Source organism: Episyrphus balteatus, chromosome 3, assembly GCF_945859705.1.
Source record: "Episyrphus balteatus chromosome 3, idEpiBalt1.1, whole genome shotgun sequence".
Classification (NCBI taxonomy): domain Eukaryota; kingdom Metazoa; phylum Arthropoda; class Insecta; order Diptera; family Syrphidae; genus Episyrphus; species Episyrphus balteatus.
In genome coordinates this window covers 119,970,196-119,991,930 of record NC_079136.1, presented here as the reverse complement: position 1 = coordinate 119,991,930, position 21,735 = coordinate 119,970,196, and the positions used below count along the sequence as shown (strand labels likewise).

Genomic DNA, 21,735 nt, shown 5'->3' with positions numbered 1-21,735 from the left:
ACTTCATTTAAGCTGTTTTTTTAAGTGTAAGCTTTGGCACTTTTGCAGTTCTGGAGGAATATTCAATTTTTGTAGGTATGAAGCCATATTTTGAAACATAATTCATTTTAATGGTTGATTACGTACCTGGATATTGTTATTTTTGTTGATTAAATTGAAATTTTAAAGAGGAAGCTTCCAGGTTCTTACAGAATTGAAATTGAAAAAAAAAATAAATAAAATAAAACAATTGGGGATAATTGCTATATACCTACTGACCGTAGTATAAGGAAGATTCACGGTGAAAATGAAAAGGGCAATTAGCTTGTTTCAAGGGATGTTAATATGCCAACATGAAAAAAATGCAAATTTCGTTGGATACGGAAGTTAAAAAAAAAAAAAATCAAAATGAATCTTGAGAGAATTGTACTGTATATTCCTCCTGGGTTGGGGTCAAAACTCTGCCGGGGTCAAAATTCTTTTGTCAAAATTCTGTTTTTTAAATTCTGCTTTTCAAAATTCTGTTTTACAAAATTCTGCCAAAAATTAAAAAAGGGTTTGGAAAATGTTAAAAAGTGCGCGTTTTTTAACATTTTCCAAATCCTTTTTTTTTAATTTTTGGCAGAATTTTGTAAAATCATCTTCTAGCAAAATTTGCTGCTTTTTTGAGTTTACTTACTTGCAGTACTTTGTCAATTTTTTGTAATATTCATATTTTTTTGATAAATCAATAAATTTAAAAATATTAAAAAAATGTTTCTAATGATAAATATCTTCTAGAAAATAATAATTGAACATAATTTAATTGGCCAAATAAAAATTGATATTCAAAGCATTAAATAAGAAAAGAAAAATGGCTCAAAGAGACCAAAAACCAGTAGATTTTAAAAGTTCATATTTTATCCAATTTTAGCCGTATTCAATTTTTGTGACCATTATGTTGAAAAATAAAGTATTTTCTTTTTTCCGTTACATGTTCAATATCTATAAATGCTTAAAGGATAAAATTAGACTATTTAGTAAAAACACAAAAAATGTCATGTTTTTCTTTTTTTCGAATAGTTTTTCATTAGTTTTTTACAATATTTTAATAAAAAAAATTTTTTAAAGGACACATAGGACGATAGGTAATTTAATTATCTACAAAAAATTATTCAATAAAAATTTTCATATTCGGCTTCCTTTTCAAGTTATAAACGAAAATACAAAAGTAACACAAAAAAATAAGTCGAAAATATTGATCGTTACAAAAATTATCATATCTTTATAACTTATCCATAGATTTTCAAGATTTTCAAAATTATCTTGTTATCTTTACTAGAAAGTGAACTACACATAAAACTATGAGGATTCGCAAGATTTAGATTTTTTATGTCCAGTAAGAAAACTCTTTTTTTTTTTGCAAAAATTTCCTTTAAACATTTTTTTTAAGTGTTTTGATACAATGCACTTAAACTTTTGGAGTGACCCAAAAAAGTTATTCCAGTGTTTGTTGCTTATTTGATCAGCTTTCAGGAACCGGTTTTTCTGTTCATATTAGTTGTTTATTACTCAAGATATAGCCCGAATACTAAGTATGCTGAAAAAAAAAACGACAAGAAACTTTGAAAAATTATGTCTCGAAAACGTATCCATCGTAATTTTTTTTAAAGTGATTTCCGAGTTCCTAAGGTCAAAGTACGACAGAAAAAAATAGTGGGATTGAGTGTCCATTTTGGCTGTAAACCAGTGTTATTTAAACTTAAAACATTCTCTTAAGGTGTCAAATATCATCGTAAAAAGAGTACGTATACACCCAAGTGAACGGATAGTATTACGATTTGATTCTCAATATTTGGATATTCCTCGGTTAAAAAAATACTTTATACTTTATTGATTCTCTTATAAAGCTTTCTATTGGCCTATAATCTGAAATGGTATTCGACACAACAACGTGTTGAAAACTGTAGTATACATTATTGACATTTGAAAACCAATTTTTTTCGTTAAACTAAATATAAAAATAAAAATTTAGAACGCTCCTCGTGTCTCATACCTAGATAACCCTCGAAAAACTATCGTAATGTTTGTATGAAAAAAAAGGAAAAAGATTTTAAAAAATTCTGTCTCGAAAATGCAAACTAAGAATTCAATATTGGAATATTGCTTATAAATTTCGCTGATATCACAATTTTTGTGTACCTACCAAATTTTCCCCTACAGACTTTATTAGCCAATGTTTGCTGCCCCTTCCCGTGCTCAGAATTGATTTCTTTTCTTACAAATCTTTCACCAAAAACTAATTTACCTATAGTTGAGAATTATTTAAAAAAAAAAGAGGTTGTCTGTAAAGCCGGTTTACGGACGATGATTTTACGTGATAAAGTCGTAAGAAAACAGGTTGTGTGCTTTTAAAATGAGTCAATTTTAAACAATCATAATTTACAAGAAGAAGCTAAAAAAATTACCTTTTTTCTTTTCTCATTATATTCATTTTTTTAATTTAAAAGCTTAAAAATTATACCATTAAAAAGCCAAATATTTCTTCTAAATAATAAAACCATTTTTAAATTTTTACAATGCGCAAAAAGTATTAAAATAATTTATTAAAAACAATCATTTCTTATGAAAAAAGTGAAAAAATCATTTCCATCACCGAAAAATTAATTTTTTTGATATAACAACCTATAATAAATTTTATATCACCTGAAAGCTTATTGCTTCAGCTCAAAATATATATATATATCGATCATGTCTATTAGGTATCTACAAAAAGAGCTAGAAGTTTTTGAACTCGATCAATTTTCATCCAAAAAAGCAAAAAAAATATAATTTTATGTTCTCACGCTATTGAATAATTTTATGTTCTCACGCTATTAAATCAATTTTTTTTAGACAACCTATAAAAAGTTTTATATCATGTAAAAGCTTATAATTTCACCTTTCATATGCCGTTTCAATCTTATTTCTGCAATGTCTAGAAAAAAAGTTAGAATTTTTTAAAGCCAACCATGTAGAAATTCCAAACTGAGATGTTCATGATCAACAAATCTCCACAGGTGTTTTGAGGTATTTCGCAAGTTTTTTAATTTAACATTGTGTAGCTTGTAGTGAATGTACAGTTATGTGTGATATACCAAATGAAAGGTAACATCATCAGGATGCTCAGTAAAGTTAAATCAAATTTGTATTTGCTTTAGATCAAAAGATAGAACCTGTTGAATAATAAAATTGAAATTTTGCACAGATATAGTCCTGTCTATTAATTATCTACAACATAAATTTCATTTACTAATCTGTTGAAGAAAAAAAGATACAAATAAAAAACGGTTAAAAAAGGTAAAAAAAAACTTGGGACAAAAAAACTTGTTTTTCCTGTTATTCGGTCAAAAACCATTTTGAAATACCAATTTTTTGCACATGTATGCGCACAGTCACAGACTACATATTCTATAGGCTTGAGATTTTTTGAATGCTACAAAAAAATTTAAAAAAATAAAAACTCACCCAAAACAAGTAGGTGTTTTTCAAAAATTCATATTTCAAAACGCAGAGACTTAAAAAAAAATCCGTATCAGACCCCTAACTTTTTTTTTTTATTATCTTTCGAATGACGTTTTTCAAATTGTCAACAAAAAAATTCCCTTACCTATAATCACTACTTTGTCAAAGGTCTACCTCATGTTTTAGTTTAGAAAACCATTTATAGCTTGGTTTTGAAATTTTTTTTAGAATTTTTCAATACCATTGTCACTCTTTACATTGTCGCGTTTAGAAAATAGCCAATTTTTTTGAAATTTTGTTTTACCCCTATTTACCCTATTAAAAGATAGAATTTTTTAAAATCCTTCAAATGTATTTAACTTTAGGTTATTATCTTTCAAATAAGCTATAGAAGATTTTTGTACCTCTAATAGTTTATTTTTAATTTTGAATTAAAATTTTTGGCCGCACTGCGAAAGTGCGAGAGTGGAACGGGAGAAAATGGCGTCACTTTTTTGTGGTGGCTGCCATGGTTAATCGATTTATAAGACGTTATCACGTCAAAAAAAAATTAAATCATTTGATTTTTTTACCTCCTATTTATTTTGTTATTTTTTTTTTGTTTTCAAATCTCTTAACCAAAATCTTTATTTTCCAATAATTGTGTAAGATAAGTGGTTACTGTAATTTCATAGAACATCTTCGACAGATTCACATACATCCAACAACCGATATGCGAATCATATTTCCTTTAAAATTGAAAAAATGTCGAAAACCTAAACAACCCTTAAAAAAAAAAAAAAAACATAGAGAAACCTTCAAAAATCCGTTAAACTAATAAACTATAAATAAATATCAGCTCAAATCGATACTACACAATATTCAACCAATTCATCCATTTTCTCTCTCGAATTAATCCAGCTCAATAAATCCGATACGTAGGTATTATAGTCAACAGCAAAATAAAAACAACAACGACTACGACAGTATCAGAAGCAGAGGTAAATGTAAAAACCTTTCAGTTTCAACATCAAAAAGAAGCCACAAAAAAGGGTCGATACTTGTATAGTAAAAGGTATAAGCAAGTCGGGTCTCAAGCATGATAGGAAGCAAAATTTTCTTCAGCTAACGGAAGTAAAGTTTGTTTTTTTATTTGTGCCCCAACCAACCATACCTTTTGTATGTGTGTGTAGTAGGTTTAAGTTCATAATAAAATTATTATCAAAAAATAAAATAATTTTCTTACCTTTCCATGAGATTATGCGGATGAACAAAAAAAAAAAAAAAAAAACAAAACCATTTTAAAGCTGCCCTTTTATAGGGTGTACCTAGGTAACCTCCTTTAATTGGCTTATTTTTAACTAATTTCTTTTTTTTAATTCTTTTATTGTGATGCGGGTTTTTGTGGCTACAAACTGGCTGATTGAGAGGCATTTCGATATCCCAGAGACGAGACACACAGAAAAGAGATCAAAAAGGGATAATAATGGAAATTGCAATTTTACACCACCGCATTAAGGACAACATGTGTGTGCGTGCGTTGTTGGAGATATTGCATATTGCGTGGCATAAACCCGCAGCAGCACGCGCTTTATACCACACGCATACATGACCGCAAAACTGCAAATGCAAAATATTCCACCATCGAAATGTTGTGTGCGAAAATTATGTGTGCCTATCTATAATGCAGGTGTTTGTGTGTGTGAGTAAGTGTAGTCTGTTTTGCAATCAAATTTTACCACCACCACCACACAAAACGCACGTTAACGTTTTAACCATTAACAAACCGGTTGCTGTGTGTGTTGCCATCTTTTGCGGATTTACGAGAATTTACCGTTTTAACATTTTCATTCCATTCACTGGCCACACTTGCTCTTTCATATCTACTTGCACTTCTTCTCACTGCCACCAGTCGATGACCACCGCCAAAAATTATACCACCCTAACAACTACCCCTGAAATGTTTATGTGCGAAATTGGGTATGAGACTATGGTGGGGTTGAATTTGAAGTATGGTAATGGCGGTGGTTAACAATATTCTGGTTTTTCGTTATCCCCTTGGTAACAAGTGCATCGCATAACAGAACATTTTCTTATTCGTTCCATTCTCTGTGCAGCTATATTTAGAATGGAACGATTACTTCAATCAGTCCCCTTTCCCTTCTTCCTTCTAAAGCCTTTCAAGGAAACCAAAAGAAAAAAGGGTGTCCCAATAACTACTCTCCTTCCACCCAATCTCACTCTCGTCCTTCCATTTGCCCATTTGATGACGACGAAGAATAAGAAATCCTGGCGACATGATTTCGATTTAAGTTTCCTTTACATGCAATGTTTCGACGACAAACGTCTGTGTATACCAAACTAAAAGTGAGTCATACAATAATTTCGAAAAAAAAATCACACAGAAAAAAGAAGGAAAGAAAAAAAAAAAAAAACTATCCAACAAACCCCCCAGCAGCAGAAACTGTCATCATCACAGGAGGCCGGCGTTTCATTGCCTCCCTTCCCCTCCCCCCTCATTTATCATGATCCAAACAAAAAAGGAACAATCCGAAATAGAGAGAAATAGCCTATGTTGAAAAACGAAAAAACGCGAGTTCCCCACAAAAACACCTATAGTTGAGGTGAAATTTTCGAAATCGATTTTATCGTCGTGTGTTGTAGAAAAAAAGGGGAGACGGTTTAGGGGGGCGGTCGTTTTTTTTTTGTTTTGTTTTACTGCGTATTCTGATGGTGTATTTTTGAATGTTCGAAAATTCGAACATCGAAAATGGGGAAATAAATTTTCGTATTGGTGAAAAAGGTTGGTGTACTTACTTCTACTAACTCCTCTTATTCACGGTGTTGGTGAAAAAATTTATTTTTTTTTTTTTATAGAAAAAGAGAGAGAGAGAATGAGAAGGAGTAACAAAGAGAGAGAATAGAAGATATGTGAAAACTATGATGAGTAAGACGGTGTGGTGTTTATGTGTGTTTGAGTGTGTTAAAAAAAAGTTGAAGGTTCATTACACCAGCAAGGACACTTTTTTTTATCAAAAGATTCAGCGGTGGAAAGGGGGGAAGATATTATATAGAAAAAATGCAGTAATTTTTCAAAACTAAATGTTTTATGGCTTTCGGTGAAATTTTTTTTTTTCAATTTTTTTTTTTTTTTTTGTTTTGTTTTTTCTCACTTTGACCAGGCCATATTGTATACTCTCTCAGGATTAAGTGGATGTCTGTGTGGACTTTTTTTTTTGTTTAATATTGTTTTTTTTTTTATAGTTCGTTGTATATTTTGACTTAATTGTAATCTTTTTTTTATTTTCTTTACAGGTAAGAGGAAAAAAGGATAATACTTAATTAAAGTTGGTTGTTGATGTAAGTAAATAACTTCACAATATCGGTTTTTTTGTTGTTGTTGTTGTTGTTGTTATATCCAACATACGGTGAATATTTTTGTGTGTATGAGTAAATAAAGAGACACACAGGACACTATACCTGCTATAATAACAACCCCTTACTTTCACGATGAAGTAGGGTTATAGCTATTATTTTGAAATTTTAATATGAATCACACACGATATACCAATTAGAATGAAAAATAAATGAAAACGAAAAAAATAAAAAAAAAATAAAACAAAAATAATAATAAAGAACCTGGGCCTATCTCAATGTGAATTTTTGTGAGTTCGGGTATATTTTAAGGATCAAGGGCTTTAATTTTGTTTAATTTTTGTTTAATCTTTGACTAGCTTATGTTATCAGATACCTATAATTAAATATATTTATTTTCTAACAAAATAACAAGGCATTCGATTTTTTCTGCCCCGTTCGATTTCACTAGTCAAAAAGTTTTTTTTTTTATAGAAATCAAAGTATATTTTTCTAATAGTTTTTTGTACGCTGAGCTCGAATCTGAAGTCAGAAAAATTCTATCACATCACGTTTTTGACATATTACCATGCCAAAAATCTGAAAAATAGTGTTTGGGACGTTCAAAATTCAATATCTCAAAAACTTTGCACGTTAGAGCTATTCTAGTGTTTGATGCAAATTAAAAAGGTCAATGACCATTAGAAAAGTATAATTTGGTTTCTATGGAAAATTATTTCTCGCCAATATTACTGTCATTTATGGAAAAATCAATTTTAAAAATCGTTTTTTTTTTGTTTTTTTTCTATTTTTCTCAATATTTTTTTTTAAACAAAAGTATAGTTTTTCCACACAATCTTTAAAAAACGGTTTTAAGCTAAATAATTGCATTCCAAACTTTTCAAAAATCAAAATTCTTTTCGGTAACTTTTTTGATTGAAAAATAGGCTATTTTTTCAAATTAAATTCAAAATTTAATTGCAAAGTAATTTTTAACCAAGTTTTGTTAAAAATACAACTATTTTTGTAAAAGATAAAAATAAAAAATCAAAAAATCGTATTTTTACATTTTTTTCAATATTTTTGAGGTTATAGAAAAAAATTGTTTGAGTAAAAGTTGCAAACATTTATACTACCTACAACTTTTGCATTTGACTTTTTTCGATAGGACGTCTAATTTTGACAGAAATTGTAAAAAACCATGATTTTTGACACCCACCCCACTTTTTCGCCCACCCACCCCCTTTCCCCCAATTTTTTTGTGGGCAATTTATTTTTCCCCTTTCATCCTACCATTCATCCTAAATTTTCCCACCACCCATATGCTGCTAATAATTTTTTTATTTTCAAAAATTATTGGCACTGGTCTAATTGTAATTTTTTATTATTTTATTTTTAAATTTTTGCTTTTAAACAAAAAAAAAAAAGCTAAAATTTAAAAATAAAATAATAGATTAAAAAAAAAATTAAAAAACAAATACGCCAAAAAATCGTGAATAGTTTTTAGTGATTCCCTTGTAGTGCCATTAACTTTGAAAAAAAAAAAAAAAAAATATGGGTGGTGGTTCAGAAGGTGAAAAAATCTGGCTGGCATATACATATTACTGTCATTTACAAAACAAAATCCATAAAAAATCTTCTTTTTTTTCAATGTTTCCCAATATTTTCGAAAATAAGAGAGTTAGTTCTTTTACGTAGTCCCCCAAATTTTCAAAACTCAAAAATTTTTTCGATGAATTTTTTGATTGCAAAGTAGGCTGTTTTTTTTTCAAATTGAATTTGTCCAATATTCAAAAATTGATGTTTTCCTGAAAAAATTGAATTAAATTTTTTTTACGAAAATGTTTTAGTAGCTTAAATGTTAAAATTGAGAAAAATTAAAAAAAAAAAAATAATTTTTGGATTAAAAAAAGAAAAGTTTTTTTAAAAATCATTTTTTTGAGAATGAATTTTATTGGTAAATTCGAGTTTTGCCAAATTGTTTTGCCATTGTTTTTACGTGTTAATTAAATTTTTCTTTTAATTGGGATACTAAATTTTTTTTTATGAAAATCTTTTGAAAGTTCTTATATAAAAGAAAAAATTGAAAAAAAAAATTGTTCTAACGGGTTTCAATTTTTTTTTTTTTTTCAAAAAAATTCATTTAAAAAGATGTTTTTGTAACTTTAAACCAAATTTTTGTATTAGAAATTCGATTATGAATTTTTAAAATGCTTTAATATATTGTCAACTTTTAACATAAGAGCAATTACGTGCATTTTATTTATTTTTTTTGTTTCGAAAAACAATAAGATTTGTTTACATAATTTTAAAAATTACTCCTTGGAGTGTTTTTATTTTTGACTAAACTTAAATTTATTAAAATTAAAAATTTAAATCTTAAATTCGGTAAAAATCTAACTATCACACTCTTATGTTTTTGATTAGTATCCACCTATAGAAATTAATGAATTATTTTATCGGATTAAGTGCACTTAAGCTGAATGGGACTCTCTTATCTAACGCTATGAAATTTTCAAGTTCCTATATTACGCCCTCATGTAAGAAAAAAAAGGAACGAAGCCCCGAATAAGTTGTTATCAATTTTTCATAAAAACTCCAAAAACTCTTATTTTTGTGTACTTAACTTATTTTTGCATGCTTTCGCTGTTCTTTTACAAAAAAAAAGGTCCTCTTGAATAAATGCACATTACTTTTGACACAAAATGAAATATCTTCTTCTTTTGGCATATACCTACTCGATTTAGACAGTTTATTTGTATAAAATTACTTGATGATGGATGATATCTGCAATTTTTAGCAACACATCTGGATAAGTTGATCTATTTTCATACTTTCCCAGAATCCGATAATACCTGGAGAAAACGTTAAACTAGTTGTCAGGTCAACCATTAGAAAACATCTAATTTAAGATCCTTATTAAAAAAATAAAACACTATATATAAAAATCCCAACTGACTGCTGCAGTTTCAACAAATTCAATTATTGGAGAAATTCTAAAAATATACGAATACCATCAACAATGTCCTTCATTCCAACAAATTAAACTCAAAGTTCCTCTTTATTGTTCTTGTTTTTTTTTTTTTAATTTTATTTTTTCTAAAAATATCTATTTGACATTTGAATTAGTTTTTTTTTTTTCTCATCAGATGTAAAAAATAGAACTAAACTACCTTTCCAATTTGCAATATCAAAATCAACAAAAAAAAAAACCAACCCCATCCATCGACTATTTTCTAAGCTTTCATCCCCCCTCTTCATTCTTCACTAAAATATCTCTACAAACGACCAAACAAAAGGACCTTTGTCAATATAATGCTTTTCTAGTTTTTACCGGCTTTGTAAAAAATAAAATAAAATGAAAAATTGAAAAAAAATGAAAATTAAATAATCCGAAGAAAAGATTGTCATCGGAAAATATATAAAGACAGGTAGGTAAGGTACCTTATAGATGAATGTCAACATAGAAATTTTATATATACCTACTATAGACAAGAAATGACAGCAAGCAATATTGCGAGGCTATGTCGTCCTTTAAACTTTAAACACATCATCTTCTATCTTTTCTATACATTTTTCCTTCTTCTCCGTCGTCTTTTTTTTTTAAGAACAACAAGCCTAACGACATCACCTTTTACAGGAAGGTAGGTTTAAGTTTTTTCTCTATAAACGGTATCGCTTTAAAAAGTTTAGGTATATCTCAGTTTTCTCTCTCATCCTTTTTCTAATTGCATTCCTTCAGAAAGGACAACAGAATAAACAAAAAAAAAATCAACTTAAAAAAAAAAAAAAAAAAAAAAATTACGTACAAAAACAGAAGGAAGGGAAAAGAAAACCCACCACCACCACCCCTCTTCACAAATTCGTCCTGTGAATCATCTCATGGAAGACCGGCGCCGGTCGGTACTAAAATATTTTTTTTTTTTTTTTTTAATAAAAAAAAAAAAAAAAAACCAACAACCACTATCATCGAAGTTCTTGGGTCTCGTAGTCGTCATAGTCATAGTTTTTTAGTGTTTTTTCATATAAAATAGTCGTCTCTCGATGCCATGACTAATTCTCCTGGATTTTTATATCCACACACAAATACACTCTCTCTCTCTCACTTATTTTCTCTCCCCCAATGCAGTTTTCACAAAAGCCCCTTCAAACTCACCCTTCTTGCAACTGTGTTTCAATTCCAACCACCGGTAGATGACTTTGTTGGTGAAAAACTTGTCTTTTCATCAAAAAACCACCCCCACCCTCACGTTTAAGGGCGCATGTCAGAAAACCAAACAAACCATTTTCCCATAATGTTCCACCACAAGCACAAACGAATATCCTTAATAAATATTCTCCAGCAAGAGTCTCGATTGTCAAAACGCTCCAAAGACCATTCAGTAGTCGAATCTTCAGCACGCCTAGTGAAAGCCTGGAAAAACTTGTCTCCTGTTTCTATTCAAAAAGTATATTTATTTGCCTTTGCCATCACAGTAGTCAGAGTCAGTCAGTAGGGTAAAAAAGGATATTCAATTTTTGAAACAAAAGAAGACAAAGAAGAAGAAAAAAACGTGCTCCTTTAAGATTTTCTATACCAAAATCAAGGATTACCTCAAGTGTGTAAACAAAAAATCGTCCTTTTTCATCCTTGACAAGAGTTTTAAACGCGAGTGTGTGTGTTAAAATTCATTTCCACCCCGCCCGAATTTTGAATAAATTTTCTCAAACAAAATAAAAATAAAAAAAAAAGATCCTTTGACATATCCTTGCTTTGAAAAAAAAAAAAACCCAAACCACGTGAATTTTTTTCCTCCTTCTCTCCTCTTGCATATTTGTGTGTCAGTCAGTGTTCTAGCCGGCTAGCACTTTAGAATAGAATATAAAAAAGAAAAAAATATATAAAATAAATAAGTGACGACGGTGTGTGTAGTTGTTGCTGTTGTTATTGTAGTTTGAAGGATTCTATCAATCAAGGACTTTTCTTTGCTTCTTTAAGAGAAAAAACAAAAAAAAAAAATCCATACATCATGATCATTGGATTAGTAAGGGATTCGGTCATGCAGTGCTTCTGCCATACGTGCCGAGCACCCATTCTACCAGCTGGTAAGGATTCACAAAAAAAAAAAATAAATTTATATCCTTTGTTCTTATTTTTTTTTTAAATTAATTGCCCGGACACAACGTCGAGTTGAAACTTTCCACTCACGCTAGGTTCATCTTTTATCTTTCTATAATTTTTTTTTTCGTTTTCGTTTTAATTTTTTTTTCTGTTGTATGTAGATATATAAAATTTTATTCGCCTATCTTTTTTGGCCATAAAATTGGCTTGTGTTTCGTTTGTTTTAATTTTGGTATATCCTTGAGGTCGACTGGCGCCTTCAGTCTCAAAAGGTATGACTCATTCGTTTGTACATTCATCGACAGAGCAAAAAAAAAAAAAAAAAAAGGACGAAGTTATACCTCACACATATACCTACTATACCTTATAGCAATTGTAGAATCAGAAAGCAAATGTTGGCTCATGCTGGGGGGCACTACCCTACCCTATCCTATCCTCCCACCTCACCATATTATTTGATTTTTTTTTTTTTTTCATGAAAAAGGCTATTTTGAGTATGAGGACGATGAGCAATTGACTCATTCACATTCCATCAGAATGAATAGAAACAAGTTTTTTTAATTTTTTTTTGAAGGCATGCAATGTGTGTTAACGGTGAAAAATTGGTATTTGTTATATGAGGGGGGAAATTGTCAATATTGTGGGAGGTGAAATAATAGGTCCCTTTTTGAGAGAGAAAGAGATAGAGGATTACGAATGAGTAATCGCTTCCGGTGTTTTACTCGTATATATATTTTTTTTTTCTCTGATTTGGTATAACTTTATGAGGATTTTAATTGGAAAAATAATTTAGTTAAAAATATCTGTAATTTTCAATTTTTTTTTTTTTTTTTCATACATATAGATAATTCAATTTATTTATTTAATTGTTTTGTGTTTTTATGCGGAAACATTACAATTAATTCGGTACGAAGGACCTTAATAAAAAAAAAAACCATTATCTATCTCTCTGACTATCTAGCTACCTACTCTGTGAAACCGGATGTTTAATTTTCAATTATGGTCACTTAATTTATTGAATGATTGATGGGATTTTTATATTTTGACATTTTGATTAGTATTTTCAATATCTAGAGAAATTAATTGGTAGATGAGAAATTTATGTTACATTTGGTTTTTAATAACAAACACAAAAAAGTTTTAAAAAAACTATCAAATTAATGAAAAGGAGGTAAAATTTTGTAGGAAATCGTCAAAAACATAATTTTTCAATATTTTGAAACTAAAAATTAATCCGTTTTTGAAATTTTATAATTTAAATTATTCTTAAAAAAATTATCTTTTTTTATTTTTATAAAAAAATTATGATTAAATAATTAATACATTTGTATCCAATTCGCTGATAATTTTTTTCTTAAGAAAATATTCGCTAAGATTACAATGTTAACGGAAGTTCATTGTTTTAAATCCTCAGTTTTTGCAGTCATTACACTTTCACAACTATTTCTCATACATTTGCATTTTTTAAAAATACATTTTTGAGTAATAATAATCGCTTTGAAAACGTAGGTACTTCAGCATTTCACGACCAACAACTGCTTTTAATTCGAAGTTTTTCATGATAAAGTATTTCGTAAATTTCGTGTTTATTGTTTGAAAAAAGTTTTGGGCCCTTATTGTTTATTACAAAACGAACGGCAGAAAGAAAGAAACACAGAGAAACGATATAGAGTGATTACACAGCCACACAAAAAAAAAAAAATAAATGTTCTGACCTGGGGTTGCGACTAAGTTTTTCATATAGTTTTTGGGTCGCTGAAACCGAATCCGAAGTCAAAAATTTTTTTTCTCTGATCTGGTTGTGCAAATATGTTAATCATATAGTTTTTGGATCGCTGAATCCAGATTCGAAGTCAATTTTGCCCTATCACGTCAGGTTTCCAAGATATCCTCAAAAAAATGTCAAAACCAAAAAAACAAAATTTCTTATCTGGGCTTGCGTCTAGATTTTTCATATAGTTTTTTGGTTGTTAAAACCGAATCCGAACTCTATTTTGCCGTATCACGTCAAGTTTTTTTAGATATCCTCAAAAAATGTCAGATAAGAACTTTTTTTTTTTTAGTTTAGAAATTTTTTGAGGATATTTCAAAAACCTGACGTGATACGCCAAAATAGACTTCGGATTTGGTTTCAGCAACCCAAAAACTATATGAAAAACTTGGTCGCAACCCCAGATAAGAACTTTTGTTTTTTTTTGGTTTTGACATTTTTTTGAGGATATCTCAGAAACCTGACGTGATAGGGCGAAATTGACTTTGAATCTGGATTCAGCGACCCAAAAACTATATGATTAACATATTCGCACACCCAGATCAGAGAAAAAAATTTTTTGTTTTCGTGACATTTTATGAGGTTATCTCGAAAACCTGACGTGATGGAGCAAAACGGACTTCGGATTCGGTTTCAGCGAACTTCAGAATTTTTATATTTTTTTGTGTGGCTGTGTTATGAGATACGAAAACGAGCTGAAGAAAATGTTAACAAATAAAATGGAAAAAAAACCTATTTTTTTAAAGTTGGTAAAAATAAAAAAAAATTGATACAATTTTAAATCAGAAAACAAATTTATTTGAAAAAAAAAACAAACTCAAAACGAAAGTAAGAAATCTAACTAAAGGCACGTCCCTGAATTTGACTTTTTGAACCCAATTTTGATCAGGATAATATATTGAATTTTATAATGCAGTGTCGGCTTTATTTTTTTAAGCCCATATGAACAAAAGGGTTTCAACTCAACTGATCACTGCACAAGTTATCATGGGAAACTCACAATCACATTAAACATTTTATCAAGAGAAACATTTTTTTTAAATAAAAACGATTACCTTGTGATAGATTTTATTATTACGTAGAATGAAGCCCAGAAAATAATTTTATTTTGTTTTGAATTCATTTAAAAATAAAGAAAACCTTAATTTTTTAACATTTTTGTCAAAAGTGTAAAAATGGAATAAGCTGTTTTGTACTCCAAGCCGGCAAATTCTTCCTGCTTTTATCAATAAGGCAAAAGAACTATAAATAAAAAAAAATATTCAAAAGAAACTTAAAGAAACTTTTCAAAAAAAAAAAACTATAAATTGAAATACATATCAAAACTTGTTAAGAGTTAAAAAAGGCTGATTTTTAGTCAAAACTATGTATTTAAAAATAATTGTTAAATAAGACCAAAAAACAGTATAATTCGAGTCCATATTTCAACCAATTCTGCGTTGTTAAAAATCTCCTTAAAAAAAAAACGATAAAAAAAAATCATTGGACTTAAAGTTCTGAAGTAACCCAAAAACGTTGTACTACATACTATTTTTATGAAATGAAATTTCCAAGTCAATGAGATAAAGAATATTAGAAAAATAGTGGTATCGGGTATCCATTAGACTGTAAACTGGTGTATTTTGTTAACAGAATATCTTCACTCTAAAAGTTTTTGGAAACAAATTGAATCTTAAAAAAGTGCTATTAATGACTGATGATATAATGAGATGATGATGAAATGAACAAAATCTTGAACTTTTTCAGGATATCATAAATTAAATTAAAAAATGTTCCGTTTTCATATAGGTACGTTTAATCACTTGAATTTCTTCTTATCTTCGAAATAAGTTATATTAAATGAAATCCAGAATCGTCTTCTCAAAACATTTTTTTTTTTCTTCAAATCGAGTGTTCCACAAGGCAGTCACCTGGGACCACTTCTTTTCTTTTAGCTATTAGAGTGAAATTTTTATTTTTACAGATGATATACAAATTTACAAAAAAAAAAAATAAATAATTGAGTTATTGAATCACACTTGGGTCTATTTAATCAACTTACAAAATTGTAATTGCAAGAACTTTTCACAAAATTTGTTTAAAATCTATAGATTTTGATTCACAAGGTTGTCGTTTTTTCAATTGACAACTGATTTTGTGAAAAAATGTTTTTCCGTTTTACCGAAACTTTATTTTACAAGTAATAAAATTGTGATCGTTCAAGTTTCTGGTATCTATTATATATATTAAAGTTTGGTTTTGTGTACGTTCGCTAACCGGCCACACCGGCTGACTTATTTTCTTAATTTTTTTTAAATCAAAGAGGTATAAGAGGAGAAGGTTTAAGGCAAAAAAATTTAAGATTTTATAGGGTAAATAGGGGTAATAGACATTGAAAAAAGAGGCTATTTTCTAAAGGGTAAGTTGTAGAGAGTTGAAATTTTTTTTAAATGATAGATAAATTTATTGTAAGGTTGCAAAAGGTATTGCAAAAATTCTAAAAAATTTCAAAACTAAGTTGTGAAGGTTTTTGTGCAGTGAAAACATCTGGTAGAATTTCGACAAAAGGCTTATTAAAGGTAGGGAAAATTTTTTACGGAAACTTGAGTTACACGATTGGAAAGATACTAAGAAAAAAATTTAGGCGTCTTATACGGATTTTTTTCATAGGCCCTGGATTTTGAAATTTGAATTTTTGAAAAACAAATAATTTTTAGGGACATTTATTTTTTAAATTTTTTTTTGTAATTTTTATAAGCCTCCAAAAAATCTCAAGCTTATAGGAAATATAGGCTTTAGTCATGCGCAAGAATTTACAAATTTTTAAATTTTAAAATGATTTTTGACCGAATAACGAGAAAAACAAGTTTTTTTTGTCCCAAGTTTTTTGGCCGTTTTTAACATAGGCCATATTTTACATAGGCCACTTTTGCTAAAAGTTTAAAAGTGAATATTTTTAAACTCATTTTACGAACTTTTCAAGTTTTGATTCCCTTTTTCATTTAAAATGTTAACTAATTATTGAGTCAAAAATTAAAAATAAATACAAAAAATGGCGGAACGAAGTTGAACCTTCACAACTTTGTTTTGAAATTTTTTAGAATTTTTGCAATACCTTTTTCAACCTTACAATAAATTTATCTATCATTTAAAAAAAAATCAACTCTCTACAACTTACCGTTTAGAAAATAGCCTCTTTTTTCAATGTCTATTACCCTATTTACCCTATAAAATCTTAAATTTTTTTGCCTTAAACCTTCTCCTCTTATACCTCTTTGATTTAAAAAAAAAATTTAGGCAGGGTTTCCTTTTATATGTGAAAATTTTCTACACGAGGAAGGACCTATGGAATTTTTTGTAATATCGTGATATCATGGTAAAATTATATTTTTGACAAACTTGTTGTTTTCAAAAGCTTGTAACTTTGCGTTTGACTGGCAATTTGGTCGTCTTGTTTTTTCGAAGGCACAAAAGTCTATGAATAAGGGCTGTCCAACCCTGAAAATTCCTGGTGTTTTAAAATGAATTCCATAAAATGTTTGATGTTTTTGCTTCTTTTTATCTACATTGTCCATTAAGGTCACTGAATTCAAATAAATTTCAAAAAAAAACCATTAAAATAACACTAAAAGTCATCGTCCTTTTTTTTTTACTTGATTAAATTTTAATTATTGCACCTTTAGTAGCCTCCTATTCTAAAACTTAAACCATCCTGATTAATTCAAAGCCTTAAAAGTTCAACATTCACCTTTCATTTTTTATTTTTTTGTACCTGCAATTAAGCACCCTTCATTTATCTTTGAAGTCTCAAACTACCATTGCTTTGTCATTATACTCGAATAATCAAAGGATTTAAATAAAAATGGTATAATCCTTCGTCAAAAAAAGAAAAAAACTTTTTTTTGGATTTCAATTTGAAAAAGAAACCAACAAAAAGAAGAACAAAATCAACAAATTCATATAAAAACTTCGAACACGACAAAAAAAAAAAAAGAAGAAAATTTGAAAAGAGAAGAAAAAAAAAGGACTTCGGTAGGCTTTGTGAATTTATTAATATTTTTTCATCTTTGTAGTTTTTTTTCGTAGAGGATATAATTTGTCGTCCTTTTTCGGTAGTCTGTTTGTCATATATTTCTTGGCACCTGATTCTGATCAGAAAAAAATGAAAGAAAAGAAACCGAGACATTGGGAAGTTTTGTGCCAAATTGCTTTCTCAGGATATTTTTTTCTTCTTACAAAAACAAGGATCTTCTTCTCTTTTAGAAGGAAAAAAAAAATTATTTTTTCTTTCAAAGAATTGACCAAAGAGATACTCGTACCTTCCCAGAAAATGGAAAGAAAAAGTTTTCTTCTTTTCACCGAGCCACAACTAATCTCTTCGTCTCTTTTGGGTACAGTTACAGTTGGCACTCATTTGCAACTATTTATCCTTCGAGTTCTTGTCCTTTTTTTTTTCCTCTTATTTTTGGCGGAAATACCACAATTTGGCAGTAGGTATAGATTCTACCCTCGCAGAAAGTAAAAAAAAAAAACTTTTCCATCATCATCATCATCTGTGTCGAGAATTTGTAGAGGTCCCTTTTTTTTCAATCCAAACTAAACCACCACTCCACCCTCATTGTGCATTAAAACTTTTTCCTCACAACTTTGATGAGTTTTATTTGTTGTTTTTTTTTTTTTTTTTTTCTGGCTGTTCGCTCTTCCTCTTCTTTTTGGCTTCGTTAAACCGTCCATTCTAAGACTTCTTCATAATTTTATGGGTTATTTTCTCGCAATTAGGAATTTGAGTGTAGAAGAGGGCAGCACAGACAGTTGTAGGCTTTAGGGTTTGGCAATTCATTTTTATCGCCATATCCCCGCCTTAAAGACTCCCATCCAAAAAAAAAAAAAAAAAAATACCCTCGCCCAACAACAACAACAACTTAGTTAAGTTTATGAGTGTTATTTGACACCCTGTGTGCGCTATAGGCCGGCAATAAAAAAGTTCTTCATTGCAAGCCTCAGCCAGAGCCAACAGCCGGCTTCCTCTCCCATTCGCATCTTCAACCAAAACTCAGCAAACTCCAAAAAGCCAGGACTAACTGTTGGCTTTTGTTTTTAATTTGACCACGTGATGCCTTTAAATATTAACGAGATCCAAGCGGATGACTTAATTTTATGGCCTAAGTGTACAATGATATAATTTTTGGGGTCGAGGGAAAAGTAGTGTTTTGTTAACCCCAACTCAAACCCCCTCCCGAATTGAGGACACATGTAAACGGTTTTTAGAAAAAAAAAACTTTGAAGGGAAGATTATATTCTGGGTTGGGTTTGATGGTTTTTTTTTTTTTTTTTTGGTTCGAAAGGATAATCCTTATATGATTGGTTGGACTGGGAGATGAAGTTTTCAAGTGGAAGAGAGAGCTTGTAAATTGGATTACGAGTATAAAACATTTTTTTTTTTATTATTATTATTTTTCGAAATTATTTTGTACAAATATTTTTTTTTTTTTTCATATTTTTTTTTTTTTTTTTTAAAAGGGATTCAAGAGTTTTTGGATAGGAAAATATTATGCGTGAATGGATTTTGTGTGTGTATATGTGTAACCCTTGGGGGATTTTAAAAATAGAAATTATACTTGATGAGATTTTAGGTTTGGTTTCATTTGTTGATTGAAGTAGGTACTCGTATCAAATCCGTTTTCACAGAAAATAACACAATCATGTACAGAAAACAATTCAATAGAGAAAACATTTAAGGTTTTTATAAAGGGGATAGGTCTTAAATTTATTTTTTTAAGTATTTATCATAGATTTCAGAAAGAAGGCTTTAGTTATCGATTTTAATTCAGTTATAATATGGTTTAAGTATAGGTACAAGGAATAACGATGTCCAGACAGCCTGCTTTCAAGTGCGACGATGTCTACTTGGCGGCCTAGTCGATGTCTTTCTTTCAAAGAAACTCAAATAATCTGACATGACCCATATTTGAGATTTTTAATTTTTTTTTTTGACGTGATAACGTCTTATAAATCGATGAACCATGGCAGCCACCACAAAAGAGTGACGCCATTTTCTAACGTTACACTGGCGCACTTTCGCAGTGCGGCAAAAAATTTCAATTCAAAATTAAAAATAAACTATTAGAGATACAAAAATCTTCTATAACTTATTTGAAAGATATCAACCTAAAGCTTAATCCAAATGAAGGATTTTTAAAAATTCCCTCATTTACAAGTGTTGGGGCTATGACAAAATGATGATTTTGGGTAAAGGAAATTTTTTTGACAATTCTAAAGATGCCAGATGAAAGATGAGGGAAAAAAATTAGGCTTCTGATACGGATGTTTTTCCAACAGTCTGCGTTTCGAAATATAAATTTTTGAAAAACACCTTGTTTTTTGGGGTATTTTTGGGTAATTTTTGATTTTTAGCTTTTTTTTTGGAGCGTTCAAAAAATCTCAAACTTATAGGACGTGTAGGTTTTGGCGTTATGCATACAAAAATCGTTTAGTGAGTTTTGACTGAATAACGGAAGAAACAAGTTTTAAAAAAACACGTTTTTTGACCGTTTTTAACCGATTTGCATCGTTTTTTATTTTTATCTTTTTTTTTTTTTTAATAGATACAGGAATAAAATATATAGAGTAATGATAGACAATGACTAACGTGTGCGAAGTTTCAATCATTTTCGTAAACACAATTTTGAGATAACGGTAAAATAAAATTTTATAATTCAACAGGTAATAACTTTTGACCAAGAGCAGATAGAAATTTTATTAAACTTTTATGAGCATCCTGATACAATTACCTTTCATTTGGTATATCACACATAACTATAGACTAATTACAAGCTACTAAAATTCTAACTTCTCTTGTAGGCATCTTTGAAATAAGATTGATACGTCATATGAAAGGTGAAATAATTAGCTTTCACATGGTATATATTTTTATAGGTTGTCAAACAAAAAAATTGATTAAATAGCCTCAGAACATAAAAATGAATGTTTTTTTTTTTTTTATTTTTTTAATGAAATTTGATCGAGTTCAAAAAATTCTAGCTCTTTTTGTAGATGTCTCATAGACCTGATCGATATATATATTTTGAGCTTAGACAATAAGCTTTCAGATGGTATAAATTTTTTTTATACGTTGTTAGTGAAAAAAATGGAATTAATTATGTGAGAAGATAAAAATTCATGTTTTTTTTTGCTTTTTTTTTTATGAAAATGATTGTTTTCCATAAATTATTTTTATACCTACTTTTTGCGTATTGTAAAAATTTAAAAATGGTTTTATTTTTAAGAAGAAATACTAATTTTTTTTGTAAGCTTTCAAAATAAAAAAATTAATATAATGAGAAAATAAAAAAGGTATTTTTTTAGCTTTTTCTTGTAAATTATGATTGTTTGAAATAAGTAAACGCTTCAATTGACTCATTTTAAACAAAAGCACTTAACCTGTTTTCTGACGAGGTTATCACGTGAAATCATCGTCCGTAAATCGGCTTTACAGACAACCTCTTTTTTTTTCGAAAATACTAACATAAAAAATATAGTTATCGCTTGTCATCACCCGTCCTAGCCTCAAGCCTTTGATGAAAAAACCCTGGTTACTGGAAAATTTATCGAAAACAATTCATCAAATTACAATTCTTCGAATACAATTATTCGAAAAACCAATTGAGCGAACAAAAATTCTTCAAACAACAATTCATCTAATAACAATTACTTATCGAATGCCAATTCATCGAATTGCAATTCTTTGAATGAAAATTCGTCGAATAGAATTTTGTCGAAAACAATTAATCGAAAAACAATTCTGCGAATAGCATTTCATCGCATAATAATTTTTTGCTATCGAAATCGAGATGAATAACAAACGATAGATCTTTTTGTTTAAAGTTTAATACAATTAGCCCAGGAAAAATAGATTTTTTCAAGGAATTTTGACAATTGACAATTTTTCCTCTATTCTTCCTAGATTAAATTTAAAATTTTTTAACCAAAATAAATATTACAATGTGAGTGTAGTGACCTGTTTTTTGAAAATATTTATAAAATTGATCTAACTGTTCCACATTTTTTTAGACATGCATTAGCAAATATT

At 29.0% G+C, this 21,735-nt stretch overlaps 1 protein-coding gene across 3 annotated transcripts in view; it reads left to right on the top strand.

Annotated features, from left to right (window-relative positions):
* The window catches only part of LOC129916571 (stathmin), a 217,855-nt gene that overhangs the window by 74,445 nt on the left and 121,675 nt on the right, over window positions 1–21,735 (top strand). Inside the window, exon 1 of one of the 3 annotated variants that reach the window (XM_055996589.1) lies at window positions 11,152–11,880. The exons of 1 other annotated variant lie outside the window; for it this stretch is intronic. In XM_055996589.1, the coding sequence (XP_055852564.1) occupies window positions 11,805–11,880 (76 nt within the window). In that variant the 5' untranslated portion in view covers window positions 11,152–11,804. Of the gene's footprint in view, window positions 1–11,151; window positions 11,881–21,735 lie in introns of those variants that run through there. One more of the 3 variants, XM_055996586.1, reaches the window with a different exon arrangement.